Source organism: Orussus abietinus, unplaced genomic scaffold, assembly GCF_000612105.2.
Source record: "Orussus abietinus isolate OABI.00-Male unplaced genomic scaffold, Oabi_2.0 scaffold6, whole genome shotgun sequence".
In the NCBI taxonomy this organism is placed as follows: domain Eukaryota; kingdom Metazoa; phylum Arthropoda; class Insecta; order Hymenoptera; family Orussidae; genus Orussus; species Orussus abietinus.
In genome coordinates this window covers 209,238-236,505 of record NW_019396002.1, presented here as the reverse complement: position 1 = coordinate 236,505, position 27,268 = coordinate 209,238, and the positions used below count along the sequence as shown (strand labels likewise).

The 27,268-nt window shown below is 49.1% G+C and overlaps 1 protein-coding gene across 1 annotated transcript; it reads left to right on the top strand.

Moving 5' to 3' along the window:
* Positions 1–409: 409 nt before the first annotated feature.
* Positions 410–26,928, top strand: LOC105702507 (insulin gene enhancer protein ISL-1). The gene is made up of 6 exons (XM_012430129.2): positions 410–536; positions 16,428–16,614; positions 20,672–20,979; positions 24,405–24,709; positions 24,863–25,069; positions 25,195–26,928. Exons 1-6 carry the CDS (start codon positions 422–424, stop codon positions 25,426–25,428), a joined length of 1,356 nt encoding a protein of 451 aa, XP_012285552.1. The 5' UTR covers positions 410–421; the 3' UTR covers positions 25,429–26,928.
* Positions 26,929–27,268: the final 340 nt, after the last annotated feature.

Genomic DNA, 27,268 nt, shown 5'->3' with positions numbered 1-27,268 from the left:
TAAGACGTCAAGTTTATAATTGTATTACGTTACCTTATGCACCAAAAGTGTATGAATTATTATGAATAATTTTTTTTTTCTTTTTTCTAACAGTGTAGATCGTAGAATATTCGAGTTACCGGCGGTGTCTTGTTCATCGGCGCTCGAGACATGGCCAGCCTCTGCCTGGAGGCTCGAAAAGTTCCCCGGGACTCGTTCTTTACGTCGTGAAAGGGGCTTTTGCGATATCCGCGACGCCATGTCGGCCGTCGAGCGGTGATCGGCGAGGATCGCGCGGCCGGAGACACCGCGGGTTACGGAAACGTGACGCGGAGGAAGAGGAAGGAACCAAGGTGGGACGGGAGCTGTCAAGATTGCTCGCAAGTCGTCTCGCGGGGCGTGCAGGGCAGGCCGAGCCGCAGCTATAGGGGGCGCCAGCGTGATGCAGCGGGCGGGCGCGGGAGGACCGGAGCCCCTCGGCCTTCAGGGTCCTCCGAGGTCCCTCAAGATCTCGCCCGTCAAGATCCAGGATGAAGTCGGGGATCCGCTGTCGCAGAGTAAGTAGTCTCGCTGGCCGGGAACCTCCATTTTGGTCACTCGGCCATTTTACTCGGACGCGAGGTCGAGGCGTCCGGGGACCCGACTCTCGACTGTGTACGATCAACTTTCGCATACGAAATTGACAGTCTCGTGTACGACTTTCAACAGTTGGTATTCTTGAGTGATCACCGCGGTTTCGTATTCGAATGGCACCGCCGCATGGGTCATAGCATGCGGAAGATATTATTCGTATACGAAAGTAACATAAAACTATCGGTTTTTGTGAAGGGGTTGAAGATCGATATGACCATATAGGGAATGACAGGAGAAAAAATTAATAATGCTAAAGCGAACATTTTCTTCGTTCGGGCATTTCACGGACGAGCGGTTACGTTGCTTCGTAGTCGCGTACGATTACCTACGAGTAATTCGCACGAACCCAATTCGAACAGTCCTCAAGAGTTGGTTTTACTGCTCGTATGCGAAATTTTTCATGCGAATCTGTTCGTATGCGAAAAAATCCGTATGATCTCGAGAATCGGGCCCCGGGTCGCGTGGATGAAACGTACCTCGATTTTGCCTCGAATACCGTCACTAGAAGAGATCGAAGATGTCCTTTTCCGCTAAAAATCATGTGAGAGGACGGACCGGACTTTTTAATCCGCGAAATTCTCCGCGCTTCGAAGGGGATCGTCCCGGAGGCGTCGGATTAGGATTAGGATTTACCCCCGGGGAGGGGGGGTGTTACTCCACTTCTGCGGGGTAGCAGCGATTTCTTTTCGACGGAAATCCCATTTGGCCAACGGTCGAGAAACCTTGTCATGAGAGAAATAATAACATTAGGGTGTTTCTTGATCTTAACGGATGTCGGTACATTTCACTCGCGTTTGGAATCAACGGAAGTATGGACAGTAACGTCTCGATACGGGAGAGGTCCTGAATGATGAACTTGGCTTAGGACTCTTGGACAGTGGTTTGAACGGACACGAGTATTTCTAACCGCTGAACTAAATTGTGATCGTCGACGTGATTATCAGGGCGATCGCCGGCGATCGTTTAACGGTCAAGACCTCCGGAAGAAGATTTAAAGATCGTCGCAAGTGCCATGGATCACGTGGACCTTCGAGGTACCTCCTCGATCGGAGAACGTTACCTCGCGGCGGTTTTCTCTCTTTCGAGTTTTTAAAAGCCTTTCTACGTCCACATGGAAATCCGGCGCGCTTAACCCGGAGGACGTCGGATACCTGATCAGGGTCCGGTTAATTTGCCTAATCAAGGCCCAGCGGAAGGAACGTCGCGGCCTCGGTTAGGGCCTGATAGATTTTCCCGAACCCCAGGTGCCCATATATATAAATCCGGGCAATTACTCGGGCCCTTTCGAGAGGATCTCCCGAAGCTTTTTCGAGGTCCGCGTGAAATTCCCGCCCGTCGTCGAGGCGGAAAGTCGATCGGCGCGAAGGGCCTCTCGGGGGTCCTTTGAAATAATTCGATATCGATTCGCTAAGCCGAGGAGCTTTGCCTTTATCGGGCCCCCGATTCATCGGGATCTGGCCGACGTCAAAGGTGAAGCTCCTAGTCGCACAAAGGACCCCGAAGATTCGGGTGTCGATATACCGGCGAGACGAGGGTCCGAAGGATTGAAGGTTTTTATAGCCCCTTACCTTTCGATTGCGATGTCTGCAAACCTTCCCCGCGATGGTATCGCCAGGAAGTGCTTGGCTTTTTCGAAAAGGGTCCAGGGAAATTAGTGCGCCGAGGAGTCTCTCCGGATTTTCGACCTGGGGCCCCGTGTACACGGCGGCGCTCGTTGCGCTCCCCGGGGCCACCATAAACCCCCTCGGCGTTTTTGCCAGGAGAGAGACCTCCGTAAAACCCCGCCCCTCGGCTTTCTCCGGTGGACCCCCGTTAACGCGTTTAAACGCAATTAGACGTTACTCGGACCGGAGCTCGGGTCGGCCGATCGTATTCCGAGGCATACACAAATTAGTCACCGGGGACGGCATCTGTCCAGGGGGATTCTTAGCCGGTGACTAATTCTACCCGGAGCTCTGCAGCTCTTGCCTTTTAATCCGGCCCTTCCACCGAACCCGAGATAGCGCGATATTGCCGTAATCGTTTAAACCCCCCCCTTTTAACGTTACCGTAATAAATAATCGCCGCGACCATCCCCTTAAATCGTACGGTTAAAAAGGTACGTTAAATAAAGGAGAGAGAAAAAAGAAAGAAAGAAGAAACAGAATCCTCGGGGTAACGTGCACCGGTGAATTCACTCGCTCATCAGGCGTACTTGTTAGTCGAGGGTTGCGAGCGATGCACTTGCACGTCCGCGGTTGACAAATAGCGCCGAGGTACCGGTAAAACGGGCTTGGAATGAGATTCACGGTTTTCCACTTCTTTTTTTCTATTTTCTTAATCGTTTTCTGGTCTTCTTTTTACACGGCTAGATCGAGACGCGAGCATCGACGCGTTACGGCGAGTGAATTCTCGCCGTTTGCGAATCATGGGAATTATTATCGCCGGGAGGAAATGGCACCCCTCGATTGCACAGGGATCGATGACGTTTGCTGCATCGGTGCTGGAACTCATTAGAAAATAACGGTCCCGAGGGCCTCGCGATCGTTTACGGTCTTCGGGGGTTGGAGTCTCGGAGGATCGGTAACGTTTTACGGTTATGCGCCAGTCAAAATGTTTACTGCATCCCCGTTGTCTTCGAAAGCCCTCGCTCCTCGGGCCGGCGTCTCGATGCCTTTGTTCATACCGGAACAAGGCAGGAAGACGTCCCCCCTGGTGCAGGTCTCGAGACGCTTCCTGCAAACGATCTCGCCGTTAAAGTCCGGGAATTGCAGTCCGTAAATCGCGGGTCGCACTTTTAACGAGCCCGGGAATTCTATTAAGCCGTGCTCCGGATTTCGTGTTGACGTCGATGCGCGCCGGGGTTTATTAAAACGTCGGCTCGTTAAAGGCCTGGTAGTAGTCCGCGTTAGATGGGGGACGCCTTCCTGTTAACTCATTAGGAGCACGCGTCATAAATTCATGCGTTGACACTCGCTGGAGCGCGACCACGCGTCCCCCTAGCCGGGAGGGGACGAATTTCCGCGGGGTATCGATGTACTCCGGACGATCCATCGACTCGGAGATCCGTCACCTAACGAGCTTCCCTAATCACCGAGCGCGCTCGCTTAGATAGCCTAATCGCCAGCTCGCGAGCGAGACATTATACCTATGCCAATTACGGTCGCCGGTCGCTCCGGTCGACTTCTCGTCGGCGCGGAACCTCGACGAGATCTCGGATCGATTCGAAGGGCCAGCCGTTTTCGCGAAACGAACGGCATCGAGTATCATCGTATTCCGGGCCTTTGACGAGCGCCCGTTGCGCCGGCGAGTAGTTTAATCGCGCAAAGTGCCGCTCGTCCACCGGGAGAGCTTCACGGTCCAGCCGACGAGGGTTCGACCAATGTCGCCTACCCTGCGCTCGGGGCGCAGAGGGAGGGGGATGATTTAGATTTCGGTCCGGTCCTGCAGGAATCGGGGGTCCTGGGCGAGGCCGTGGAAATCATCAGCCGATTAGAGTGCAGATGTTCTCGTTCGGAGATTACGGCTCGTTTTCCCCGTCCCAAGGACTCCGCTCCTCCACGAGAATTGCGAGGGCGGTAGAGGACGCGAGGATGGCTCGGCGACTTGCCGGGAGTCTAGTTTTCCAAGGAAAGTGCTTAGGTTCAATATTTTCGTTGGAAATTGTCGAGAGCTTTGGATTATTTAAACTGGAGTTGAGAGTGATGGTGGAGTCCGGGCTCGTACAAAATCATCGGTTGATTAGAGTGCAAAGGTTCTCGTTCGGAAATAACGGCTCGTTTTCTTCCTTCTGCGGATTCCGCTCCTTCGCGAGAATTGGGAGGACGGTGGAGGACGCGAGGATGGCTCGGCGACTTGCTGGGAGTCCAGTTTTCCAAGAGAAATGCTCTGGTTTAATATTTTCTTTGGAAATTATCGGGAGCTTTCAACTATTTAAACTGGACTTGAGAATGACGGTGGACTCGGGGCTCGTACAAAATCATCGGTTGATTAGAGGGTAGATGCTCTCATTTGGAAATAACGGCTCGTTTTCTTCCTTCTGCGGATTCCACTCCTCCATGAGAATTGGGAGGACTCGAGGATGGCTCGGCGACTTGCTGGAAATCCAGTTTTCCAAGGGGGACGTGCTTCGGTTTAATATTTTGTTTGGAAATTATCGGGAGCTTTCGACTATTTAAACTGGACTTGAGAATGACGATGGAGTCGGGGCTCGTACAAAGTCATCCGTTGATTAGAGTGCAAATGTTCTCGTCCGGAAATAACGGCTCGTTTTCTTCCTTCTGCGGATTCTGCTCCTCGACGAGAATTGCGAGGACGGTGGGGGACGCGAGGATGGATCGGCGACTTGCTGGGAGTTCAGTTTTCCAAGGGAAGTGCTTCGATTTAATATTTTCTTTGGAAATTATCGGGAGCTTTCGACTATTTAAACTGGATTTGAGAATGACGATGGAGTCGGGGCTCGTACAAAATCATCGGTTGATTAGAGTGCAAATGTTCTCGTCCAGAGATTACGGCTCGTTTTCTTCTGCGGATTCCGCTCGTACACGAGAATTGCGAGGACGGTGGGAGATAGGGAGGAACGCTAGGATGTATTGGAGACTATTGCTGGGAATCCAGTTTTTCAAGGGGAGTGCTTAGGTTTAATATGTTTCTTGGAAATTATCGATAGCTGCCGATAGTTTAAAATGTATTTGAGAATGATGTCGGCGCAGGGACTCGTACAAAATCATTAGTCGATTAGGATGCAAATGTGTTCGTTCGGAGATTGCATTCCTGCAATAATTATCGAGCCATCCCTCAGATCTCTCCCCGTGCACAAGGGATTTTTTGATAACCATTTTTGGGAGCCAAATCTTTCAAGAAGGAGTTCTCAGAGTTGACGGAATGCACTAAATATCCCGTGCAAGACTCAGAAGCGCTTATTCAAAGGGGATCTTAAATACAAATGAAGGATTTATTATTTACCACTAAACGGTTCTTTTGAGAAGTCGAGCTGTACCGTTAATAGACATAACTAACATAAGTGATATTTTGTTTTTACTTATGAATCACTTCTTACATATATCATCGTGTCTGATTTTTTTTTTCTTTCCAAAGGTTAGGAATTTTAGCAACTTCTTTACTCATTCCCATTAAGTGCCGCAAATGGAGAGCGATCCACCAGATTAAAACCTACTAAGAGTGATTTTAACCCTTATCACTCCAACCGGCAGTAATACTGCCAACTTCTTATACTCCTCTAACATTCTTGGAGTGATAAGGGTTAAATCAACTGTGGCACAAGAAAGATTGGTCAATTGCGCAATGATCTCGATAGCAGTTGAAAAAATTAAACCTTGAAAATGAAATATCAAGGAACCCATTCAAGATTCTGCCGCTTGTTTCTATTTTCTTTTATGATAACGATTATTTTAGAACTCCGCGTAAATTTTTGCATAGGGGTGCCGGGCACTCCAGCATCCACTTTGGGAGTACATATTTCGGTTTAATATTTTCCTTGGAAACTGTCGGTGGCTTTCGCTAGTTTAAACACACTCCGGAATGGCGGAGTCGGGGTCCGTGCGAAATCATCAGCCGATTAGAGTGCAGATGCGTCGTTCGGAGATTAGGAGCCGTTTCTCCCGGGCGAGGTCGACTCCACTCTCGTGGTCGGGTGAGCCAACGGGAGGCTCAAGGGTGGTTTCGGTAGGTAGCTGCGGGGGTTAGCTGACACAGGGGTGGACTTGATTGAATTATCATGAGTGTTTGCGGAGCGGCGGCCTGCAATTGAATTAGGTCCACGGTCTTTCTATCGAAACGGGCACATCTATCAGTGTCTCCTCGTCCGTACCTTAGACTGAGAAAAATCGACGACGCCGCTGGTCCCTAATTTCCGAAAAAATCCGGACGACTCCAAGTGATCCAATAGGTACACGCCGAGAGATATTTGCCCGAGTCGATAAAATATTTATCGAACCATAGAATACAGGTATTACACGAACGAGCAAATATTTGGCTTACGTGACAAAATTCCTCGGTAAATAACTATTGGTTAATTACATCAAATGTTACGGCAAATCGTACGAAACGATCGAACAATTCGGTTGCATTTCACCGAATATATATATTGAGGTATTGATTGAAAGACTTTCTAAAATTAAGGGGATGTGAAAGTGGCATCTTAGGGGTTAATTGTTCATGATACTTTTCTCCGAGTTGGGTGCACCAATTTCTTTCAAATCTCACCACGTGAATAAGGAGTAAGGTAGGTCCTGAAACTCGCGAAATTTCATTTCTTATCAAAATTGTTGATAATAGCTATAAACGAATTATCTTAAAATTGAAATCTCATGAGACGTCTCTTTGAGACGAGTCGATGTACCCAGCTCGGAGAAAAGTTTCATAAACGATACCTCTTTGACGCCACCTTTCACATCACCTTAAAACGATTTAAGGGGATGTGAAAGTAGCATCCAAAAGCTCAATCGTTCATAAAACCTTTCTACTATCCGGGTGTCTAAAATCGTTTCATACTTTAAAACGTGAATATGGAGACCCTGTGGTCGGTCCTGAAACCCGCAAAATTTCATTATTTATAAACTGTCTTTAAAATACCTATAAAGAAATTTGAAAAGAATTGAAATTTCATGAGTTTCAAGACCTTCCTTATAGTCCCCCTATTCACGTTGTGAAGTTTCAAACCATTCGGTAAACAGAGTTGCGAGAAAAGTTTCATAAACAAGACCTCTTCGATGCCCTTTCACATCACCTTAAACGAACCCTTTAGTCCCATTGATCGGGTGAACTGTAATGCGGTTCGCTCGATCGAAACGTCTTTTGGGAGTCACGAAATGCAGCCTATCGTAGGATTTCGTTCGACGAACGAATTCTTATCCGTCTGAAAGAATCGTCCGAGTACAGGAAATGCCCCGCCGAGGAGGCGCCTCCGCGATGTAGGATTTTTCCGGAGGGTGGATCGCGATCGGGCGGCGCACAATGCTGGCGCCAGAGCGGGCTTGTCCGACCTCCGGTTACAAGCGTTGCGGAAGGTGCAGCCGGTCCGGCGCCTCCTTGGCTCCTTGGGTCCCCAAACGACCGAAGGGCCCATCAGCGCCCGTGAACCATAAACCAAAGACGGATACTTTTATCCGCCACGTCGGTAGGCGACCGACCCGTTTCCTGTCACCGAGCGGACCCCTTGAAAACCGCTCGTTTCACGGCCCCGTGTCTCACTCAATTAAAGGACCGTTTATACCCCGGGCGTACATTGTCGCGTGCAACCCGATCCCCCCGAGGCCGGCTACCGCGAATTCGCCGATTCCTTGAAGTCCTTGCACGTCCACGCCGACAAACCCCGTGGAACAAGGATTAACCGACAATCGCCCGGATCTTGAAAAAAAAAGAAAATGGTAAATATTAAAAGAGCCGAGAAGAGCATCGAGCGGGTATTCGGATCCCCCTTTCATCCTCTACGTTATCGCTCGAGTCGAGGCCCATTCGAGCGTAACCGAGGTACATGGGCGTAATTTTCGACGGACGCGCAAGTCATTCCGTTCCTTCGTCCTGGGACCACGCTTAATTAGGGAAGTACTCATTTCTTATACGGTAATTTGCCGGGCGATCCCGCGACGCGCGGGGCCGCGTCCGTCGATTCCGGGGCGTCCCGTTTTACGAGCGGGTCTTCTTTTTATTTTCATCCTTCCTCGGGGGGAGGGGAATTGCCACGGGGCAATCGGCAGATACCGAGGTAGCCCGCGAGAGTTACCGCGGAAAACGCAATTTCGCCCAGCACCCAGCCTAAGTACTCGCCTCGGCGCAGCCCGCGAGTGTACCTTACACGCCCGGCCCGAGCGCGGCGAAGCCTCATTTGCAATTTCAATCGCCGTTTGCTCCGGGGTATCCTGATTTCTAGAGAGGGAGCGAGAGGTGGAGGAGACCTCCGTCTCGCTTCCCTCGGAGACGAGTCGCGGTCTCCGTTCGCCGAGAAAGACGTCTCTTCTTCCGTCCTCGCTCTCTCCCGCCGCCTCGCCCCCTTCTCCCCTCTGCCCCCGTGCGGACGCGCCTCGTCTCGGTCCACGGAGAGCGAGAGAGAGAAAAAGCGAGAGAGAGACCCGGAGAGGCGGTCTCACCCACACTCCTAACCGAAACGGCCGATACGTCGATACCGACGACTCCGGCAGCGCGGATACCCGTTTCGCGCGGGGCTATTCGTCGCAATGAGATAGCGAATCGCGGCTAATTGGCTCTCGTGCCGCCAAGACTTCGAGTTAGTTAGGGACGTGCGTATTAAGCGCTGGGCTCGCGGCCAGGTCGGTTCGATGGCGAGAGAGGGGTGCCGGGCCAGGGCGGGAATTTAACGTCGAGACGGTAAAGTACTCGTTCCCTTTTAACAAAAATTGCCCGACGAATCCGGAGCGCGGTCGAGATCGATCGCTGGATCCGCGTTTCCGGGGTGTCCCGGAAACAGGGGCGGGTGCGGCGGCGCCGGTGGGCGGCCAATGGCGCTGCCGCCCCGGGGGCGCAGGCTCGCGCCCGAGGGAGCCGAGTCGGAGCGCCCGGGCGGAGTCGGCCACGAGTCGGAACCTGCTCTCTTCGGCGACGTCGGGGCGCCGGGTGGACGCCGAGGAATGCCGGCCGCTGATAAAGGCCCGCTCGACACCTGCATAAATTTCACCGGGATATCTGGGGGGACGGCCTTTCGTTCATTTAACCATACATCCTAAATTTAGTACCCACGCTATCGGCCCACTGCGCCACGACCCCGATGTCCTCGGAGGATGAGGACTCTGATGAGGTCCTCCTCGAGGATGGGAAGATACCTGTGCGCGGCTGCGCGCACAGGTGTGGGTATTTATACTCGTGGATGGGCAGGGGAGTGCCCAGGGAAAGCTGGGGAAAATCGGGGAACTGGCCGGGGAAACCAATCGACCCAGACGGAGAATAGGGACGGTTCGTCGGAATACCTTGATAACTAATTACGAGGCGAGAGCGCACCGAAATCGTCCCTGGAGACTCTCGGAGCGCGACCTTGGGCGGCGTTCTCCGATCCGCGGGGTATCCGGCGCGGCTCCTCCGCGCGCGGCCGATTTGCGACAAAACGACCTAGCCGAGTGCTCGGGATTCATCCTCCGGTGCGTTCTTTTTGCTCGCGCGGGGTTTCCGCAAGGATGACGCCGGGATCCGATATATATCTCCCGGTACAGTCCGCTGGCTAATTTTGATCCTTATTGCTCGGCAATTAAACCTAATTACGGAGGCCTTCTGGTCCTGGCCTCGCAAAGTGGCCGCCGCTTACGGGAACGTTCGGGTTTTAACCTCGTGGCGCGTTGGGAGGAACTTTGTCGATCGAGGCGAGGATAGATGGGAGCCTTCGCGGCCGGCGATACGTCTACGTGTAGCACCGGTCCCGGCTAGAGCCGCGACTAGTCGCGGGCATCTCGTAACCCGGCATTTTGGAGGCTGCCTCTCGAGGTCCTGGAGAAAAAAGGGAAATAATTAGCGGAGGTGTTAATGAAATACCGAAGGACCGCGCTCGGGACACCCAGTCGGCGCCTCTGAACCGCCAACCAGACATCCTCGACACGCGGCCCGGCGCCGCGGCCCTCCGTCTCCCCCCCTGCCGTCCTCCTCGCACCCGACGCTCCGGCCTCGAGGCCTCTCTCTCGCGCCTCCTCTGCTCCCCCCTCCCCGCTTAACGCCGTAACTAAAAAAATTCCCAGCTTTTTTCTACACCGCGCCCGATTCGGGCCCCGATCTATTTCGGGTGTGTTAACCTCCTAGAAAAGGAGGAAACGTTAATCGAAGGGAAAATGTATAACGGCGCGGTCATTCCTCCTTTTGTCATTCTCTTTCGGATTCGCAAGCGGTTTCGAACGGTTCCAGTTCCTGCGAAGATGGATCGAGAGGCGATCGATCCAGTCGATCGCCAAGGCGGTGCAATTATACGCTCGGTGCGAAATTTGCGCCTAATAGGAGCCCAGTGGTACCGGGGCCGAGGGGAAGATTTACGCGAAAGCTCGGCATTCCTGCCGATAAGGACAAAGTCGTCCTCTTTATGCTCGGCCGGGAAAAAAAGGAAGATCTCGGGCCGGATTCGAGGCGGTAGACGAGATTCCAGGAGGATAACGATATTCGTACGCACCACCCACATCGACGCGGGGCGACAACGTCTCGACGACGTCGCGACAGCGTCCCGGCGACGACGCCACGACTTGCGGCGAGGACGGTCGCAACCGTTAATCGCACCTCCCCGACCTGAGCGACCAGATATTTCCAGAGGAAGTCGCCACTTACACCGTTACGTGTTGCAAAATCGAAACAAAAGTCGCCCTAAGATAGAATTAAAGACTAAACGCCATTTAAGATAATTTGAGAATAATAATTTGCGAATATAGTAAAAATTCGATTCTAGCTGTAAATGTTGTATTATTGATAACAATACTGATGGCAATATTAATTTTAATTGAACGGTCAAGCATTAGCAAAATCTTTGATGATTTAAAAACTGGCCAAATTGTGACTTGCAGCTTACTTGCTATTTTTAAGCTCTTCATTGAAGCTCTTTAAATATCGCCCAATTTGGGATCCATGTCCTCGATCTACTCGATTGGTCAGGGACAATACTAAGCGGTCTGAAATGTCACTCGACGCCAAGTTCAAGATCTTACCGATGTGTCATTTGGATTCCTTCTACGTCTCATATTTCAATATTTCGCTAGATGGCATTCTCTACACAAGTAGCATGGATGTCTTCCCGTCACCCACCGGCGGCACCGTATCCGTAGGGAGGGCATTCGTGTCCTCCGGTGTACCAGCCACTTGTACCAGACACCCTCCCAGAGCCATTAACCCTGTCCGAGAAAATATCTAAAAAATACGCGATTACCTCAATTTCTAAATAATTCATCGTATTCATTTACTCACTTGCAAAATTTGGAACAATTGAGACGGACACGAACTGTGAAGTTACGTCGACATTAAGGTGAAGTGAAACCCCCTTCAAATCAGTCGATTCGAGTACAACACTTTTTTTTAAGGGTATTAGACCGAACTGTCCGAAACTTTGGCACATCACTCCTGATCATCTAAGAATTGTCCTGACACATTCAAAATTTGGATTTTTTAACTAAATTTTTTCACTCGGCCCAGACCAGAACCAAAATGGCGTCGAGCTCTCATATTTCGATCAATATACAATTATCGAAGGCTCTGGTATGAGAATAAAAAGGGTCAGGACAATTTTACGACAATTTAGAACACTCTGGTAATCGATAAACTCACATTTGAACGGGATAAAGGCAAAAAAAGTGTTGTAGCCGCTTCTATGCCAAAACGATGGTAATACGAGGTCTTACAGTGAAAATTTAATTGATCTGGAAATCCCAGATGGCGCAGGGGGTACCACTGCAGTCAATTAGGGCCCCAGAAAGCATGAATCCAGAGGATTTCTGGAGTTTTACTTCGATTTCTTTATAAATGTTATACGAAAACGACAGGTGGAGTGTGCCATTTGGGACAATACCCAATATAATTCGATACACCTGTCAATGTAAAAACGAACGTCGGCAACGTAGGCATTTAGAAAAATCTTCTTTCTCGACGTTGATCAAGTTCCGCGACGTGTTTCACTTCACCTTAAACACTGGATCGACTACGCTCACTCTTGGGTACTGGCGAGGAGTAACACGAGAATTGAAGGGAGAAACAATTGTAGGATCCCTATCTCTCAGAAATGTATTTACGCTCCCGAGTGGAAACAGCATCTTTCCTAGAGACGACTGCTATCTCTACCTTGAAACAAATTCAACGATGTGGAGTTAATCCAGTACATGGATCTATAAAGAGAAACCAACAGTGGGAGTCGCTTCTCGAATGAAGCTGAGAACACAAAGGGAAGGGTTGTACGACAGTCATATTCCCCCTGCAAGCGATCACGTAACCTCAGGAGAAATATCAATAATTTGATGTCCATATGTACCGACATTTGCATGTTTCATGTCCTTAAAAGAAAGGGTATGACCCAATTTCACGATCTTTGTACCTTCTGTTTCTCTTTTTACCTTACCTTTCGTGATACTTAAAAAGGCGCCGTGCACTTTGGCTGCTACCGTTCACGAATACAATATATCCGCGACAGCCTGATAAGATGGCCGCTGCAGTTCCTTTCTCTTGCGTCTCGAGGTTCAACCCCCTCGTTTGAAATCCCTCCTGAAATATATAGCAAACTGGAACGCTCGCCACGCTTAAGAATACACGGCAAGCTTGTTCCAGAGAAAGATAGATTTGGATTTCTCTGTATCCCTGTCGCACGAAGTTTGATAAGCATTCGTCCGAGAAACATTAAACGATGGATGGCTTTTCGTCGCAGTTCCACTCCCAGATTAACCAATGCGTTCGGATCGTCCAAAGGAAAGTTTACTATCATTCACAATTGGCATCGTGCAGTGGCAGTGCAGGACTTAAGGTGAAGTGAAACCCCCTTCAAATCAGTCGATTCGAATACAACATTTTTTTTTAAGGGTATTAGACCGAACTGTCCGAAACATTGACACATCACTCCTTTTTTCCCCTCAGCCCAGATCAGAATCAAAATGGCGTCGGGCCCTCATATTTCGATCAATATACAATTATCGAAGGCTCTGACATGAGAATCGAAAGGGTCGAGACAATTTTACGACAATTTAGAACACTCTGGTAATCGATAAACTCGCATTTGAACGGGATAAAGGCAAAAAAAGTGTTGTATGCGGTTCTATGCCAAAACGATGGGAATACGAGGTCTCGGAGTGAAAATTTAATTAACCTGGAAATTACAGATGGCGCAGGGGGTCCCTCTGCAGTCAATTAGGGCCCCAGAAAGCATGTATCCAGAGGATTTCTGGAGTTTTACTTCGATTTCTTTATAATTATTGTACGAAAACGACAAGTGGAGTATGCCATTTGGTACAATATCCAATATAATTCGATACAGCTGTCGATATAAAAACGAACGTCGGCATCGTAGGCATTTAGAAAAATCTTCTTTATCGACGTCGATCAAGTTCCTCGACGCGTTTCACTTCACCTTAATTTGTAATTGGACTGTACAAACGCGGGCTGCGCTGACGAGCGTCCAAGTTTACAGTATATTTCATTGAAAATCTCACTTTACGCTCAATCCGTCCACGTTGGGAAGTAACTTCCGCCCGGCGGCGTTGCGATCGCGCGCGAGTCCGACGCCGCAGCGCCCTCTGGTGGTACGGCACTGCGCGCGACTCGTCCGGCGGGTCGCGTCGCGCGGAGATACGAGGCGAGGTGGCGGTGTCGTTGGGAGCTAATGGGATGCCGCTAACACTCTCGCTCGGGGTCCTCCTTTGATCCCGACCGGCCTTGCCCTCGCCTCGGGTCTCGTCCTTGTTTCTCCGTTGCATCCACTTATCCCGGAGTCAAAAATGCCCACGGTGGTCGCCGATCGTCTCGCGACCCGACCGGAACCTCCGGGAGGTCAGCTGGCCGATCGCTGCCAGGGTCGCTACTTACCCGGAGGAATTTTATTGCCAGGGGGACGAGGAAAGATCGCGAGATAATTCCGGATAATTCGGCCTCTTGACGCATCGGCGTCTATGCTCCTTGTTTATTCCCTCTTTATCGCGCCGACTGGCTTTAAATGACGTCGGTTTCCACGTCGAACATGTCTACTTGCGGACGTTAAACGGCGGTCTCGAGACTATGTAAGCGCTTTAATAGTAACCGCGTGACGTCACGTACGGAGCATCTTCGGCTACTTATTTTATATCTTATCTATTACTACCATTTAATATCTACCCGGATAGGTAGGCTTCGAGGGACGTTCTACGGCTTTACTCGACTTTCTTTTTTCTTTTCTTTTCTTTTCTTGTTAAACCGTGATTTATGTCCCGACCCTAATGGGTCGTGGATTTCGATTCGCGAGGGCTCGGTCGTGCGTCGCACGGGGCAAGTGCGTGCCTACGCCTCGAGGCTCTCCCTGCGCGAGTATGTGGGAATGCGCGCGCAGAGGAGCACATGTCTGCGCATGACGCTCTCGAGGATGCAGCTTCGCCGATGTGGGCGGTGCTGGCCGAAGTCGAATGTGCGGAACAACTCGGACGCTCCGCCTACGAACACACCTACCATAACCTCTCTCGAGAGGGAACGTTGCGTGCGCGAGGCCGCGGTTCCGGCAATCCGTACCTCCGTACCTCCTAGGTACGAGTACCTAACGCTAATGCACAAGCAGTCGGGTATTTATCCGAGCTGGTGACGTCGCGATTGCGAACGCCTCCTCGCTCACAGGAGGCAACGCCGAGCGTCCCTTTGCGGGATTTTCACCTACTCGGACCCTCGAGACGCGGAGTTGCCGTTCCTAGTACGTCCCTAAAGCTAACAACGCCAAGTCAGCATAACCGCATAAATCATACACCAAAATGTATTGCTTTTTTATTGCTTATTTATTACACAAATTTGAATTTTATTGCTCAAGCCGTTTTCAAAATATCAGTGGCTATGCCAGCTCTAACATTATGCTGGCAGCGCCACCTGACGTTTTGTGTGAAATTAAAAAAATAAGTGGTGCAAAATGTAGGAAAAATTTATTGCTTATCTATTGCTCAATTTACAATTTCACTGTTCCACCCCTTGAGTTCAAAAACTACCCCCTCCACATATACGTGGACTGCCTGTCCTTCCTAACTGGAATCAATACATTTTTAAAAACTAAAATTGCTTCTCGGGTCAAGCAATAAAATCCTGCACTCTATGGCAGAATTTATTGCTCCACCCCTTAAACCAAAAACTACCCCCTTCTCATATACGTGAACTGCCTGTCATTCCTTGTAAATTGAGCAATAAATAAGCAATACATTTTTCCTACAGTTTGCACCACTTATTTTTTTAATTTCACAGAAAATGTCAGGTGGCGCCGCCAGCTTAATGTTAAAGCTGGCATAGCTACTGATTTTTTGAAAACGGCTTAAGCAATAAAATTCAAATTTGTGTAATAAATAAGCAATACAAAGGCAATAAATTTTGGTGTTTGATTTATGTGGTTATGCTGACGTGGCGCTGCTAGCTTTAGGGACGTCACACATGGCCTCGTGGATAGAGCACCGTCGATCATTTAAGGCGATATGAAAGTGGCGTCGAAGAGATCTTGTTCATGAAACTTTCATCCAAACTGGGTGTACCGAATCGATTCAAAATTTCCAGTAGAAAAATGCAGGGTACGAGGAAGGTCTCGAAACTAATGAAATTTTAATTTTTGAACAATTTCTTTATAGATACGTTCAAAAGTGTTTATCAAAAATGAAATTTCACGAGGGTCAGGAGCTTTCTTGTAGCCTCCACGTTTACGTTGTAAAGTTTGGAACGATTCGGCACGCCCAGGTCGGAGAAAAGTTTCACGTGCGATTCACTCTTCGGATGCCACTTTCAAATCCCCTTAACTTGCTTTGAATCGATTGGATTTGCGATCGATTAACTCGATCGAATGTGGATCTCGTATTTGGAGGATTCTTGCCGATAATTCGGGGCTTTGAAGGTACCGGCCAGATAACGAGCTACGGACAATTCTTAGCGATAACGAATCTTCGGATTTTGTCGACAACGGGGTTTCGGCATTAGAAAATAAAAAGGCCCTCCTCTTTGCGATATGACTAATTGTCATTAGATGATATCGCGAAAGCATCTGCGGGTTTTAGAACGGGCTTTGAAATTGATCTTATCATCGGTGATTTTTTTTTTTCTTTCGAGGTGGGAATTTTTGTTATGGGGAACTATGTACGCGGAATTGACTTGGCGTTGCAATCTTGACCATTGGATTATGTGGGTCTTTTTGTGACGATTGGTGGTTTTCGTTTCAGAGGGTCGGAGCTCGCTGTGCGTCGGATGCGGGGATCCCATCAATGATCAGTACATTTTGAGGGTAGCACCCGATCTGGAATGGCATGCGGCGTGCCTAAAGTGCACCGAATGTCAGCAGTTCCTCGATGAAAGGTGCACCTGTTTCGTGAGAGACGGGAAGACCTATTGTAAACGCGACTACGTCAGGTGAGTACAGGTACAGATCAGAAATGGAGGTCGGAAATAGAGAAGTCAAACTTGACGGAATTATTTCCATCCCGACGAGAAGTCTCGGATAAATCCTTCAGCTCGAAATCGTGGAAGCTTGGGCGGAAGTTTCGCAAACGTCTTAGATTTACGCGTGTATTTTTAATAATAATGTCGCTTTTATTTTTATATTCGAAATTCTTAGAAGTGTCTACGACATACTCCCGGTGAAATGGCGGATTCTCGAATCCTCGACGTCCGAATGGGTTCGTCGATACACTAGTGCTTTCCGTGGTTTTCATATTTTCCACCCCGAAGAAGTCTTTAACACATCCGCGACCGCTGACGTGAATTCACGTCTTTTCAAGTTTTATTCCTGGTTGCCGCTGACGTGAATTCACGTCCATAACGATACAAGTTTGCGGCAACCAGTTTCAGAATTTCATTATTGTCGCCGGTACTCAGTATTTGAAACGGAAAAAATTTGCCGATCGCGTATGTGTTAATAAATCCCTGCGCTCGAGATCCTGAAGACGTATGACCCATATTTGAAATTTTATAGTAATTTCACTTTTAGTTCAATTTAAATTACTTTCGAAATTCTTAGGACTCTATGTGCAGTTCTGGCGCAGAGGAGAATCCTTGATTCCTTCACAATTGAATGAGTTCGCCGCATGCAGCGATGCTTTCCATCCCGACGAAATGTCTCAGATAAATTCATGAGCTCGTATACGTGAAGGCTTAGGCGCAAGTTCCGTAGATGTCCTAGATCTATGCGTGTATTTCTAATCATTTGATTTTTCATTTATCTTTTCGTTCACAATTCTTAAGAGTCCAATGTCTCGGCGCAGAGGTGGATCCTCGATTCCTTGACATTTAAATGAGTTCGCCGCATGCAGCAATGCTTTCCATCCCGACGAAATCTCTCAGATAAATTCATAAGTTCGAATACGTGAAGGCTAAGGTGCAAGTTTCGTAGATGTCCTAGATCCACGCGTGTACTTTTAATCATTTCATTTTTCATTTATCTTTTCGTTCATAATTGTTAGGAGTCCAATGTCTCGGCGTAGAGGCGGATCCTCGATTCCTCGACATTTAAATGAGTTCGCCGCATGCAGCAATGCTTTCCATCCCGACGAAATGTCTCAGATAAATTCATAAGTTCAAATACGTGAAGGCTAAGGTGCAAGTTTCGTAGATGTCCTAGATCCACGCGTGTACTTTTAATCATTTGATTTTTCATTTATTTTTTCGTTCATAATTGTTAGGAGTCCAATGTCTCGGCGCAGAGGCGGATCCTCGATTCCTTGACATTTAAATGAGTTCGCCGCGTGCAGCAACGCTTTCCATCCCGACGAAATCTCTCAGATAAATTCATAAGTTCGAATACGTGAAGGCTAAGGTGCATGTTTCGTAGATGTCCTAGATCCACGCGTGTACTTTTAATCATTTGATTTTTCATTTATCTTTTCGTTCATAATTGTTAGGAGTCCAATGTCTCGGCGCAGAGGCGGATCCTCGATTCCTCGACATTTGAATGGTTCTGCCGCATGCAGTTGGAGGCCCTCCCTGGAACGAGTCTTCGCGAATGAGCCATCGATCAGGCCGAGCAACTCGATGGCTGTTTTTCCTCGCTAAAGCGTGCTGGACGTGGTGTTTATTTGGACCGATCCGTATTCGAAGGTCCCTCGAAATCCCAACGGCAAGGAGGCGAGACAAGCGTTTCCGGCCCGTCCTCCGGGATCCCTAAAACGCGAGCAGAGCCTTGACTGACGTGGACAAGCGCTTGTTGTTCCTGTCACGTCGAGTCAAAAAGTCCGAACCACTGGGGTCCCGGGTCTCCTGGTGCGGCGTGGGTGTTCCTCCCGCCCACGTGTTCTATCCTCGGGTAGTCTGCCGGAGATCTTGGATCTCATTGGTCCCGATTAAATTCATTGTCGTCCCGATTTGTCGGCCAGGCTCGTAAAATCCTCTAGTTGGATCGTGTTAACGCGTAGATTGCCTTGGTTCCTTTTCCTAAAAAACAGAGGTTACTCGGAAGAGGTCATCCTGGAACCACCCCGGGTGAACCCGGGAGTAGGCATCTATTTTTCGCCGAACACTCGATCACCAACCCCCAATTAGCATGAATTACGTGTACCGCGAAGTGACAAGAAATCGAGGAGTTGAATTATCGATGCACGAGTTCGAACTTAAGCAGCCCGTTCCTCCCAGGGTATACATTTTCAAATATATCCCCCCCCCGCAAGACCTACTATTTTTGCTAGATGGTATTTTTAGTCTTTAAAGAGTGCATTCACTTTTCGTAAATATTGGATTTGGGGCGATAAATGCCGAATCTATCGGATCCAGTCTCTCGTTTCTTGCGGAACGTTCTTCAAGGCTCACTGTTCGTAACCGCGTGCTGTTGTTCCACGTGGTTTCAAATGCATCCTGCTGTCAAATTCTGTGGAACACTTAATGATACATTTGCGTAATGGCCTTCTCGCGATGTACAATTATTTACTGGATCGTATACCGAAGTTTAATTAGCCTCTCCTTCTCGGGATCTCTCGATGCGTTTTTTATCGATGGAAATCCGAAAAAACGAAACTGGTCAGACCGGTAAGGCGGATCGGCGTATGCAACGTTTTCGAAATGTTCCACTCGATTCGATGAGACGATCGAGCCGGTTCTGAAAAATCACGCCACGCATTGACTTAGATAGCGGCACCCATTATTTCCCAATATTTGAAGAAGAATTACCGTACTCCAGCCGCGACCAGGGCTCGCGGAAAGGTTACAAAGCCGTTCCTTGTATACTTTGTTTAACGAAGCGCAATGCCGGACGCGATCGATCCGCAACGCTATTATTTATGAATGTGGCAATCCTGCAGAAATTAACGCTGCTTTTATGAGCGCCGGCGCACCAACGCACGCGATGCGTAATTACACCTTGTACCGTTGCGACACCACTGTAAATGTGGAGTACCTAATTACACGTTAAGCAGCTATTAACACCTCCGTGGTAATGAGTGCCGCTGCCGATCTTCCCTGCGTCTTTGCACCCTTTTTGCATACGCGATATCGCGTTCCCCCTGAAGAACAAATATTTCATCACCTGTCGGCTCGAAATCATTATTCCTGTCAACTTTGTGACGTTTGCGGAAGCCCGCAACGGCTCGACCACGATTTCTTCGGCTCCTCGGAATGTCAACGATTAAAAGGAACGTCCACAGCCACCGTGGCGTTAAGGTGAAGTGAAACCCCCTTCAAATCAGTCGATTCGAATACAACAATTTTTTTTAAGGGTATTAGACCGAACTGTCCGAAACTTTGGCACATCACTCCTGATCATCTAAGAATTATCCTGACACATTCAAAATTTCGATTTTTTAACAAAATTGATTTACTCAGCCCAGACCAGAATCAAAATGGCGTCGAACTCTCATATTTCGATAAATATACAATTATCGAAGGCGCTGATATGAGGATCGAAAGGGTCAGGACAATTTTACGACAATTTAGAACACTCTGGTAATCGATAAACTCGTATTTGAACGGGATAAATGCAAAAAAAGTGTTATATGCGGTTTTATGCCAAAACGATGGGAATACGAGGCCTTGGAGTGAAAATTTAATTGACCTGGAAATCAGAAATGGCGCAGGGGGTACCACTGCAGTCAATTAGGGCCCCAGAAAGCATGAATCCAGAGGATTTCTGGAGTTTTACTTCGATTTCTTTATAATTATTATACGAAAACGACAGGTGGAGTATGCCATTTGGGACAATACCCAATATAATTCGATACAGCTGTCAATGTAAAAACGAACGCCGGCAACGTAGGCATTTAGAAAAATCTTCTTTATCGACGTTGATCAAGTTCCTCGACGTGTTTCACTTCACCTTAAGAACCCTGAATCTCGAAAGAAAAAAGATTCTCGGGAAAGTATTTCGAAAGTTGGCTCTATCGGGATTACGTTGCGAGTACCTCGTCGAGATCTCGTTGGGACGAAGGAATTTTTGCCAGAGGTTATAAATCGCCTTCTCGGATTGAACGTTTACGCTTGGTTTCAGACTCTTCGGAACGAAGTGCGACAAGTGCAGCCTGTCCTTTAGCAAGAACGACTTCGTGATGAGGGCCAAGAGCAAAATCTACCACCTCGACTGCTTCCGGTGTTCGGCTTGCCTGAGTCAACTGGTACCCGGGGACGTGTTCGCGCTGAGACAGGACGGACTCTTCTGCAGAAGGCACGACCACGACGTCATCGAGGCCAGCAATTTGTGTTCCGGCCCCGGAGGCGTCCCCGGCAGCGAAAACAACAACAATGCCTCCCTCACGAACAACAACCATCATTTGCATCCAAACGACGGCTCGATGTCGGGTGGGTCCCTTCGTAAATTTATTTCCGTCACCGTCGGTCTTTATATAGCAGTGACCGAATTAATACACCAGGAACCTAGACCGACCACGTAGTTATAAACGAATCGGAGCTCGTGCTCCGGTCGAATCGGACTTAAATTCTAGAAGAGGTCATTCGCGTTCCAATTCCATCGACTTGTCCAGCTCGGTCATCTCACTTTGGCCCTCTAGGCCGGCGAATCCCCGAGATCGGTCACGTTTCTCGGTCGGCGGATTATAATTGCAAAGGCGGTCCCCGCCACTTCGCACCTCGCGAAGCCGATGATATTATTATTCAAGGATTACGGTGTCAAACGGCAATGGCCAATTTGCAAGGTCCGGCCCGGGGCACAAAGAGAAGTCCCGACCTCGCCCCGTTACGTTAGGATCAGCGGGCTCGATTAGGCGCTGATAATTGAAGTTATTACGCCGAGGCTTGACCGGCACCCTCGCTCGCCCCCTGGCTTTCGTGGGCTTAACCCTATCCACGAAGACACGCGACCCGGACGTCCACTCGAGCAATTCCATATTTCCCCTAGCGAAACTCCACGGGCCCCATGGCTCGCCATTGTCGGGATTGCCCTAATGCTCCCGGACCCTTAGATTTGTTCGCGCGCGAAGTTCGAGCAATCCGCGAGGAGATTTCGCCTCCGCGGGGTCGGCGGCGGTGCCCGGCTCGACGTCGACGTCGACGTCGGGGACAACACCGTGTACACGCGTTGGTAGACGGAGTCGAAACGACGCCGGCGGTAATTCATCCTCCCGTGGGACGCCCGCGAGTCGCCGTCGTGTCGGTCAATTAGTAAGATTAATCGTAATTCGTTTGGACACTCCTGCAAAAAGGTGCGCGTCCGCGTGGTCGTCGCGACGCCGCTCGAAAAGCCGGGCGTAACAACCGTCGTCGTGGGCGGCGAAGGGCCGACTCCGCCGTTTCTTTGGGCAACGCGGATCGGCGTTGCTCGTTGACAGGATTAGCCCGATTTCGCGACCTGGCAAGTGGACGTCCCGGCGTCGCTCCTCGGCCACGGCGGCGGAGAGCCGACGCCGCGTCCGCGCTCGACGATGACCAGTAGTGGTTTGACGGGTTATCACGGCGGGAGAGGTGTCAAATGTAACACCACCCTGCCAACTACCGTCGCACACAGCGACGCACGACTTTTTTCCTCCTTTATTTCGTATCCCGCATTAGTGCGGGAGATCGTGCCCGAGCATGCGGATCATCCGTCCTGGCCGCTAAGATTAAAGCCGGCGAAGGTCGGCCGCTCGCCGAATCGGCCCACCGAGACGAGGAAATTTGCTCGCCGAACTCTGCCAAGCGCTATCGGAACGGTCTCGCCGAGTTTACGACTCTCCGTAATGACCGATCGTCGGACTTTGAGGCAGGGGGGGAGGTAGAAGTCGATCCGACCATATCCGTACCGTGTAGCGATGAGCAAACGCAGGACCAAGACCGGACTACCGTGGTCTTGGGCTCGGTTTCGACCTTGCTCGGTCGAGACTTGGTCTTGCAATTATGGTCAGGTCTTGGTATTAAGGGTGGTCTTGTACTTCTTCTACATTCTTATCAATTTACAAGACCGCCCCTGCTGTCTTGTCCGTGACGTATCCCAGCACCGATTGCAATAACGCCCTTTTCGATTTGTGTCGAGTATTCGTACATTTCCGTATCGGCACCGACCCAGAACTGATACAGAATTGTATGCATATCCCAATTTAAATCCAAGAAGGCGTCATTTCCATTAATACATCTATCCGTCACGGGCACGTCACGGAACACATTAGAATCGGTCCTAACATATTCTCAGAGAGCGATTTGCGAGTGAAACCGCTACTCGAACACCGCGTACAATTTTCAGACCCTTACAGTCGAAGGCCGCAGGGTTATTGAAACGACGTAGGACTACGTGTCATCCCTCGATTACGGATTTCGAAATAAAGTATAACAACCTTCCCCGCGCGAAGGCGTTAGCCATTAACCGGGAATTGGGTCTTTTTGATTCAATCTCATCGTGGCATAAAGAAAAGAAAAACTGTGGATCTGTATCTGGAAAAGAGAGATATATATTTTTTATAGATTTATGATATGACGACGTTGAGTCCCAATTATCCAATTTCCGATTAAGGAGTGACTCGAGGCCGATTCGGCACCGTGAAGCCACTAAAGAGAGACGAGAGCCGTTATCGATGACGGGACTCGAAGAAACGACGTTAAGCGGAAACGTCCGTACCTTGTCGATAGGTACCTCGAGACATCACCGAGTCCCTTCGGGCATTGCCCAACCTCGCGAGATAGCTCCCGATTATCGAACCGCCTATCGCGACTCGCGCATGTACCGGGAGAGCGGCGCGACATCAAAGCGCGTCCTCGCGACCCTCAAAGAGTCCGCCTTCGGGCCGCTTTACGTGCTCAACGCGGATGCACGGTACCAATAAGCCGAAGCAGTTCGGATTCCGCAGGCTCCACTTGAGTCTAGTGTTCTCCTAGGTTCCCTGGGAGCGAGCCATCTCCGTATCGTCGTGGCCCGTTCTCGACCGGAGGCCAGGCCACGAGGTGTCCCTCTTCCCTTGGCTTTCGAGGTCCACGATACCGCTGTTTGGTTAGGACGGGAAAATAGGCGCTGGATTTCATTTGCTCCCTCGGTTAGGCCTCTGTCCTCACCGCCGGTAAAAAAGCCGCGCTCGGCCAGCTCTTGGCCGAGAGGTTTTACGAACTTGCTTTTATTTTCGCCTCCGCCCGTGCCTGGACTTCTTTCCGAGTTTACCCGGAGAAGCCGGTCGCGACCGTCGCGTCGACTCCTGGAATCCTCACCGTGAATCTATAAAATGCCGTCTACGGTGTATTGACGTAGCATGAGCGAAATCGGGCCCACGTTAGGGGTCCAAGGCCTTCTGAATCTCACCGATCTAGGGCCGAGTTTGCCCAGAGAAGCTCGTCGCGGTTTCAAATTTTACTACATGAATAAGGAGACCCGAAATTAGGTCCTGAAACTCGCGAAATTTCATTTCCTATTAAAATTGTTGAAAATAGCTATAAACAAATTATCTTAAAATTGAAATTTCATGGATTTTTGGACCTTCCTTATAGCCTCCATATTCACATTGTCAAGTTTGAGACAATTCGGTACACCCGGTTAGGAGAAAGTAATAGATGATACCCCTTTGACGCATCTTTCACATCACCTTGAAAGAGTTTTAGGGTAGTTATATCGATGGGGAATGCTTTCGGCTACGTGGTATCGGAATGATTACATTTATCTTAAGTATAGTAAGTTAGATCAGCGAAAATCCGAGATCAAAGGGTTCCGATTTTGGGATAATGGTCGTAGGCGTTACGTTTCATACCGTTTCGTGGTCGTGGCATCGAACCGTCGTAGTGGCTCGATTGAACCGAAATTGACGCGTGCGTAGATTCCGGATCGGAAAGCGGCTCCCACAAGGCGGGCGTCGGCGGACCGCGGGGCTCCGGAGGACACAAGGGAGGCGGCGGTTCCGATGGAAAGCCGACGAGGGTGCGTACCGTCCTCAACGAGAAGCAGCTGCACACCCTGAGGACCTGCTACTCCGCCAACCCGCGGCCCGACGCTCTCATGAAGGAGCAGCTCGTCGAGATGACCGGCCTGAGTCCACGGGTCATCAGGGTCTGGTTCCAGAACAAAAGGTGCAAGGACAAGAAGAAGACCATCGCCATGAAGCAGCAGATGCAGCAAGAAAAGGTAGCAAATCGATACGAGTACCCGCGAGGTCGGCGGACTCTTGTCGGAGAGACAAGGGTCCGCGAGTAGACGATCGTTACCGACATGACAGTCGAATCCTTTTGCGTCCTGGATCACTCGAGATCTAACGGTCCGAAGTACTTCCCGTTGCAGGACGGGCGAAAACTCGGTTTCGGGGGAATGCACGGGATCCCCATGGTAGCCAGCAGCCCCGTTCGCCACGAGAGCCCCATCGGCATGACGCCGATGGAGGTCCAAGCCTACCAACCACCCTGGAAAGCCCTGACGGACTTTGCGCTGCACACGGACCTGGACAGACTCGATCCCAGCGCGCCGCCGTTTCATCATCTGGTCTCTCAGGTATTCAAAGACGTCCTCTTCTTAATTTCTTTCCCTTCGTGTCATCCGAGTGGTAACGTTCGGTCTAATAGAAAGCGGAAGAGACGGTATGCGTTATCGGGGGAAATCGATATTTGTGATTTCAGATGCACGGATACGACTTACACGGCGGCCCTCCGTCTCAGCTCCCACCTCCTGGGATGCTCGGAGGTCCCATGAACGATGGCGGTGGCGGAGGTCCTTTGCCGCCTCCTGGAGCTCACCATCCTGGCAGCGGAGGAGGTCCCGACATGGGCCAGCATCCCGACAGTACGGACAGTTACGTGACCTACCTTGAAAGCGACAACGACTCTCTGCACCACGACACGGGAAGTCCATAGTGTCATCCGCTCAATCTCCAGTGTACATACAAATCTCCCTTGATACCACCAACGCCCTTTATAGTGCCCTGATCGCGAGGCTCGCGTTTGCGACTCTTAAGGGATCGAAGGAAACCGGCTGCGGAGGCACCGTCCGTCGTTGCAGGGATCATTCTATGTGTAACGTTACATTACGCGTTTCGTTAGCTCCGTTATTAGTTGCGTTCCCTAAACAGGGAAGTCAATGGCCGAGTAGGTTCCCCTGTACTCGCGTTGTATGTTTCTCGCGAGAAAGGAATAGTCCAATTTTAATGCACTCGGAAAAGCGCTTCGAGGTAAGCGTATCTCCGTATGGAACAATTGTTGGCGGTGTAAATGTGAAAATGTCCTCGAGGTGGTAGCTCGAGAGTCGACCGCGCGGTACTTCGAATATTCCGACGCAAGTTTTTAATAATTTAACTCGTTATCACGTTTCGCGTTACGTTTAACTCCGTTTCGGTGAGATTGGTAGAATGATTTTATTTGAGACCTCGTTGCGTTTTCTTGCGTACGTGTAAGTGTCATAGTCGATTACGTGCGTTTGACTCGGATTGTTCGGCGTAAACGCCTTTGACACGGGCCGACGTTATCAAAAATTAAATACTTAGAGATGATGGAAATAGAAAGCATTTATCAAAACATTGACATTTATCGTTCAGTGATTTCTCGCGATATACAGAATGCGTCAATAGAGGGATTAAGATAACATCCAAAAAATTCGACCAGCTGGACAGCGCGGAGTTTAGCCGAAACTAGCGAGGGAATTATTTTCGTAATATCTGGCTTATCGATTTATGCGTATTAGGATTTTAACATTAGAATGATCGCCGTACCGAGTGTTTTTTAACAAAGGAAAACACGGCTTGGCTACATCTGGTGCAAACGAGAAAGCATGTAATACTTCGTGGCTAATGTACATAAAATGGGCTCAGAAGTAAGTTCTGCCGAAGGAGAACGGTCGATTGCCCTCAGGCTCGAGGAATAATATTATAAATAATACGAGACGCATCGATGCCGACGTTGTACCATTAATACTATGTTGCCGACGAAGCCGTAAATCGTGTCTCCTTCGAACTGTAAGAAATGTTATATACGTACGATATTCCGTGTTTAATACCAAAGCGTGCGAGTCGCGAAGAACACATTAATTGTAAATATGTAATACTCCCATTATAGTAATAGCTAATACCAATTCAACAAAGGATACGTATCACGTGCGCACGATTCGCATTTCAGGTGTTGTATAGATTTGTTGTATGCCGCTCTCTTGTACGTATATGTCACAGAATGCTTAGACCTAGTGTTACCGAATTTGTTTAAACATTCTCGGGTTTGTATAATATTTCTATACTGGCACAATGTATGCAATAAACTGTCAAGGTGAACGACAGACCTTTGGTTCAGTTGGGTTAAATTATTTCCTAAATTTGTAAAGTATCGGGATGATATTTAATTCGGCTTTCAATTCAATAAAAACCAACATCATTTCGATTAACATTGGAAGCATATAAATGTTAGGATAATGAGATACGATAAACTACTATTTTTACCGCGTATGTATAGATATGTAGTATGATGGAGGAAAATGGGAAAACAATGAAAACATTAACAGAAATACGATGAACATCTTCCTGTTTCTTACCCCCTTTTAAACGTCTTTTAATTTCGTCTCGTTGCAAAGAACGTGTTAGAATTGCTACGGAGGTTTTTATCAATTTAGATAATATCCCGACTTCTTTTCTCACTTAAAGTTTTAATAGATCTTTAGATTTCACTAAAATATGATGAGAAATATGCCTACCACCTCGTAGAGGAAAATATA